The 5,884-nt window shown below is 43.2% G+C and overlaps 2 protein-coding genes across 2 annotated transcripts; one reads left to right on the top strand and one right to left on the bottom strand.

Annotated features, from left to right (window-relative positions):
• Positions 1-923: 923 nt before the first annotated feature.
• Positions 924-2,910, top strand: LOC144740137 (lysosome-associated membrane glycoprotein 1-like). The gene is given in 7 exon segments (XM_078623018.1): positions 924-944; positions 1,597-1,726; positions 1,729-1,778; positions 1,860-1,988; positions 2,130-2,196; positions 2,539-2,706; positions 2,771-2,910. Coding segments are annotated over 7 exon segments (705 nt in total).
• A 2,034-nt stretch (positions 2,911-4,944) lies between these two features.
• LOC144740136 (growth hormone-regulated TBC protein 1-A-like) lies at positions 4,945-5,675 on the bottom strand. The gene is made up of 3 exons (XM_078623017.1): positions 5,496-5,675; positions 5,232-5,417; positions 4,945-5,046 (listed from the first exon to the last, which is right to left on the bottom strand). Exons 1-3 carry the CDS (start codon positions 5,673-5,675, stop codon positions 4,945-4,947), a joined length of 468 nt encoding a protein of 155 aa, XP_078479143.1.
• Positions 5,676-5,884: the final 209 nt, after the last annotated feature.

Genomic DNA, 5,884 nt, shown 5'->3' with positions numbered 1-5,884 from the left:
TTCCTTCTTAAACTTGAAGCCAGCAAATGGTCATGATTCCTTATTTGTCTATTTGATGGACAGCAATTGGGCCTGGATGGAATCATGACATGTGTGACATCTGACAGTGAGATTATTTGGAGTCTTTTTCTGCTGTCAAATGTAAGACACAGAACAGGGGTCTAACATGGAAAAGATTATTCCAAAGAAATAAAATTGCTGGGTATGAATCACCTGAAGATGGTGTCGCCCTCTGCTGGTCATGTAAAACAAAGCAGGGTCAATGCTTCGAAAACCTTCATCCTCTTAATTTATACAATCTGTCGAAGTTAGGGGCCATTAAAGCCAGAAGTGAGAACGAGTATTGTTGTATGGCAGTCATATGCTCAGACTTCTCCTTTAACTCAACACCCCATAAAAAAAACAAACATTCACAGCTGTGTCGGCGGCTGCTCGTCACGTGACTTTCTGGCGTTTCTTTAAAACCTCTGTCACGTGATCCTGATGTCACTGTTTGCGCCTTTGCTGATGACAGAGTCCTTTTAGCCGAGCAACACCCGTTTTAACCGTCATCATACGACCAGGCGACGCCAGTCCGTTTCGTGACAAAGAAGTCCGGCTGTCCTCCCGCCTTCAGTGTGTTCGACCTGTTTTCCTCCGAGCTGTTAGCTACGTGCTAACGTTAGCATAGTGTTTCTAGCTGCGTGCGGAGTGTTTTTGTTCCTGTGATTTTTCCACCGAGCCGAGAGAAACTGGGGAAAAAAACATGACGCAGATGAGCGTCGTCCAGTCCTGGTGGGCGAAAGTGGCGATATTCTTGATTTTAGGTATGTGGTATTTCGTACGTTTGTTAAATGATGACGACAAACAGTTCGGAACCGAGAAGGTCACAGGTTCCGGACAACAAGCTGTTAGCCATCACATCTCTGCTGAGGTTCGCTAACATGGCTGTCGATGTTGCGCAAGTGTGTGGAAATCGATGTTTCTAAAGGTTTTTGGTCTTACGGAATTCACAAATATATGATTTGAATGTTTGCTATTGTAACTGAACATCAAAGGTGGACTGCTGCTGATTCTGGGCTCTTCATACAATCCAGTCTATACTGTAGACAAAAAAAAATCGCCCCCCCCCCCATTACAAAATGTAATGTTTTACATTTGTGGTGGATCTCAACAGATGTTTTAAACCTCATATTTCATGGTCTGTCAAGATCTGTCAATATTACCATCATCTCCTTTCATTCTCATCAGCATATAGCACTGAGAGTTATTTGGAGTGAGACTAGAACACAAATGTATCCTAAAAACTAGTATTTCATTACAAATGTGGACACCAGCACGTCTGTCAGTGCAGTGTTGGCAGATTCACAGTAATTTATCTTTGGGTATTTGATTATCTTATTTCAGGAACCAAACCTGTCAAAGCAACGTTTACATGAGAATTTGCCTCCAGTTCAAACATACTTCTGTTCAGTATCAAACGATTCAGTAAGCTACTGTTGAAATATTTGTTTAATGCTAAAATGAGAGTGTGATGTAAAGATGTGACCCTTTTGTCCCTCTGGTTAATTTAGTATTATTGATCATTTATTTGATAATTCATCGGGTTCATTGCAGCCGGAGCCCTGCACCAGAGTTTTGCTACTGTTTGCCCCGCCAACGACTGACCCACCACACGCGGAGCCCGACAGACCGTTAAAGGGAACTTACAAGGTCCTCAGCAGCAATGGAAGTGTCTGTTTGCTGGCAACATGGGCCTCCAGCTCAACATCACCTTCAGCTCCACCTCCATGAATAAGGTGCTTAAATCCAAACACTTGTCTCTTGTCAAACTATAAACATGTCTGAATTATTACGAAATGTCACCATGCCATGTGCAGACAGTGCAGGATGTCGTGAACCTTCTGCCCAATGACACAAAGAGCTCTGGATCATGTGACATTGACAGGGCCGTCCTGCAGCTCTCAACAGATGCTGATAAAACCAACCTCACCTTTGTCTTCACTCTGGTTAGTGTGTGTTTTTGTTTATTTCTTTGCTAGGGCTGATGTTGTCATGCTGTAATTCTGAAAAATACCACTAGATGGCAGCGGCAGTCTACCATGTTTTCACTGGCCTTTATGCAGTACTCGTGACATTTCCTCCTCCAGAATACTACGTCCAACAAGTACCACTTGAGTGAAGCAACTCTGTCAGCAGTCTGGCCAGACATGAAAAGTGAGTTTGCTTCAACTTCCTGTAGGTTGTTTTTTTTGTCTTGTGTGTTTCTTGGGGGGGGGGGGGGTGTGTGTCCAAGTATCCAAGTATCCAGCCTTATCCAAGTATGAGACTGAATCAAATCAGATATATTTATGTATATGTTTGCTTTCACATGCTGTTATGTAGTCCTAGTGACTGTATTTATGCAATTTGCCAAAGAGCAAGGTCATCATCAGTCATCAAAATGAACTTCTTACAAGAAGAGAAAGAACTTTCCAGTGATTCAACTGAATTTGTTCCTTTCTGCTGACTTCATTGCTGCAAACCTGTCTTTTCCTCCCACGCTCTGACCCCCGTCAGAGCCCTTTGCGGTCCATAATGGCAGTCTGGACTACTTGAGAGGCACCCTGGGGTACTCGTACATGTGTCGGGAGGAGCAGACTCTTGCCGTAGCCCCAGATTTGACCATCAACACCTTCCAGGTGCAGGTGCAGCCGTTTGGCCTCACCGGCAGTCAGTTTGCAGCAGGTAAACTGATGACGTTTTTGTCAGACTGAATCTTTCCTGCATTCATTCACGTTCCGTCCCTCAGCGGAGGAGTGCGAGCTGGATGAGGACGACATGCTGATCCCCATCATCGTTGGAGCAGCTTTAGCTGGTCTAGTCCTCATCGTGCTCTTGGCCTACCTCATCGGCAGGAAGAGGAGCCATGCTGGCTATCAGAGCATCTGAGGTGGGCTTGTCAGATGTTTCCCGAGGCCTGAAACTCACTCTCCTGCCCTTTGCAATTAACCACTGTTACACCAGACGTACCTCCCTGCCTCCTCTAGTCTCCCTGGCTCTCTGTGTGCTTTGCCTCTGCCCTCACTGACACTCGACTTCATCACGACCTGCTTTGGGTTGGAGGGTGATATGCGCTTTCTGAATTGAAATGCTTGAACATTGAAAAAAAGGGACTTGTTGGGTGATTGTGATGAATCTTTGGATTGACACTGTGTGAAGCATCAGCCGCTTTGAGAGTCATCAAAAACGTTTTTTGAGGATTTATGATTTCTGTCAAGGAAATTGGAGGGAATTCCACCTCGTGTGTTTTGGGTGGCCATCTTAGAGGTCTTAAGGAGCTTTTGTTACAAAGGGGAAATGAGTGTGGGACTGCAAATAGGAAAGAGGGGCCATTTTATATTTGCAGCATTTAGCTTCAGTACACACATTCTCTCTGTTCCACAAGTCGAAGACGCATTCAGGACAATTATTTGTCTTGTCCTTCAACTCCATTCTTGTACGTGTGATATCTCAGGAATGTCTGGAGGGAAACGGCCACTTTGACACAAATTGTTTGGAGTTGGTGGATTCAGTCTGCTGTGACTCCACAACTCTTGAATTAATCCTGTGATTATCACGAAAGTTTCTCTTAAATGTCTCTCAGGGACAGAAAAGGTACATTTCACATCATTTGTTAAATATTCAAAGTGTTGAACACATGTATTAAGGATGTAAACTGGAATTTGGAGTCAGTCGGCTTGTGGAGTCGCACAACCACAAGATATACACATCTCTGATGACCGATCTTTCCCGGGCTGAGATACTCAACACATTCTGGAAGGAGATTGTAAACGCAATGCCATGTTTGCACTTTACATAAATCAATCCATCGGCATTGTGGAAAACCGAACGTCAGTGGATATGATTATTGGCCCATGTTGTTCCAGAAAATAACAACTGAATACAGCTGAAGTCCCAGAGCTCAGATGTCAGAGGGAGGGGGGCATAATAAATAAGACACATGTTCTGTCTTATTTCCAAAATACCAAACTAATCCTTTAAGTGATCATTGCCACTCTTTTGGCTCTTGCGGTGCCAGCACACACACACACACACACACACACACACACACACACAGGTACATTCGTCTAGCTGCACTACAGTCACACCACCGTGTGTAATGATAAAATGACCAGAACGTTGTGGTCAGGGTTTCTCAGTGCCTTCCCAACTGAACTGGACGGGAGTAAGTTAAAGCCAGTCACTAAGGACAAAGGTCATTCACTAAAAGCCGCCATTTGTTGGACATTTGTGTCTCACTTCACTTTCATGTACAGTACTGATTTACCACAAGTATGCATTGTTAAACGTAAAAGGAGAAGGTATTTATGTTTTTTTTTATTTTTTTCCCTCCTCCCTCAGATAAATCGTATGTAGTTATGTTGTGTGGTTTTAATTGATTGTTTGAGATGTTTTCTAAATGCATCAATAAAAGGGAATGAAAGGAGGTCGTCGTTGCTCCATTCAGTTCAGTGTGATTGATTCAAAGGAGCTCAAACACGTGTTTCATAATCACATCATCGATGTTCAGTGATATCTGTGGTTGAACTGATACTTTGTTAGAAGAGGTCTGAATTCCATGTGACTGGAACATTCCAGCATCAATATTGGATGAAATGCTTAAGACCCAATCACGACTTCTTCTCACCTTTCATTTCAGTTACAAGGAAAAAGACGGTATCACCAAATTAAATCAGATTTTATTTTAGAACATAAAATGTTCCTTTCAGCTCTGTTCACTCATGTACTAGGAGAGTGAAAATTCGAAAGAGAATAAACACAAATGACTTCCACTCTGTACAAAGTGGAATCAGTCTAAAATGGAAATAGCAGCAAAACAGACCTGAAGCAAAATGTTCAGAAAACGTTTGGAGTTGAGAGGCTTCGGCTCTAAAACAACCAGACATGAGTGTGAACTATCTTGCTGACTGGTGTTTGTCACCTTCATGCTCGTCTAGATTCCTCTTCCTCAATCTGCTGTCTGCATTTGTGTCGTAGTTTGCCAATAGTTACCATCGACAGACTTCCAGGTTCTGCAAAGATTTTCTGTAAAGAAAAAGTGAAAGAATTAACACTGAGTGGGCCGTTGTGAAGGACGTTTTCTTGAAGAAGCATACATGTGTGAATCTAGTCAGAATTAAATCCTTAGTTATGACAGAAGAGATGTTCCACCTGCTGTAATCCACTAAAGGTTCAGTTTAAACAGGGCAACGTGAACCCTTCTGTTTCACCTGCATGAAGTTGTGGCAGTCCAGGGTGAACGCCCCACAGGTGATCTGCTTGAAGCACTCACACACATCAGGCAAAGAACGAGCTCTCAGGATCTCACGCTGGTGATGAAGGACGAGGGTCAGAGCGACTCGGAAAAGCACCTTGGAGCCTTCGTAGAAAAGACAGTCCCAGACCCGCAGGACAGTCTGCGAGTTCAAAAGAACGAGACAGATGTTGACGTGCCTAAACATCTCATTGAGTTTACTCTCACAACGGTTCCTCACCTCAATGGGGAGAACATCAATGTAGAGGCAGATGAACCAGCGTGACACCACCAGAGTCCATATGCCAGGATACAGGTCCATGAGTTGGCCAACTGCTGGAGCTTTAACCTTCACCAGCTCCCCCAGAACCTCCTGGTCTGTCTTCAGCCCCATCATGGCCGTGCTGTAGTAGTCTACCATCACACACAGTGGGAGTTGATGAGTTTGCATTTTTCTGAAACAGATTTTGTGATGGTGTTGAATTTGTTCTTTGTGAATTATTATACATTTATGAACTTTCATGAAATTATTTATTATTATGGTAATTTCATTCACTCTATATCAAAAACAAAAAACAAATTTTTGGAATGAGTATGTGGTCTCATAAAAAGTAATTAGAACTATGTGAG

The sequence above is a fragment of the Lampetra planeri genome, unplaced genomic scaffold (assembly GCF_965212315.1).
Source record: "Lampetra planeri unplaced genomic scaffold, kcLamPlan1.2.h2 scaffold_1929, whole genome shotgun sequence".
NCBI lineage: Eukaryota > Metazoa > Chordata > Hyperoartia > Petromyzontiformes > Petromyzontidae > Lampetra > Lampetra planeri.
The sequence above is the reverse complement of the archived record's forward strand: the minus strand, read 5'-3'. Positions and strand labels throughout refer to the sequence as shown.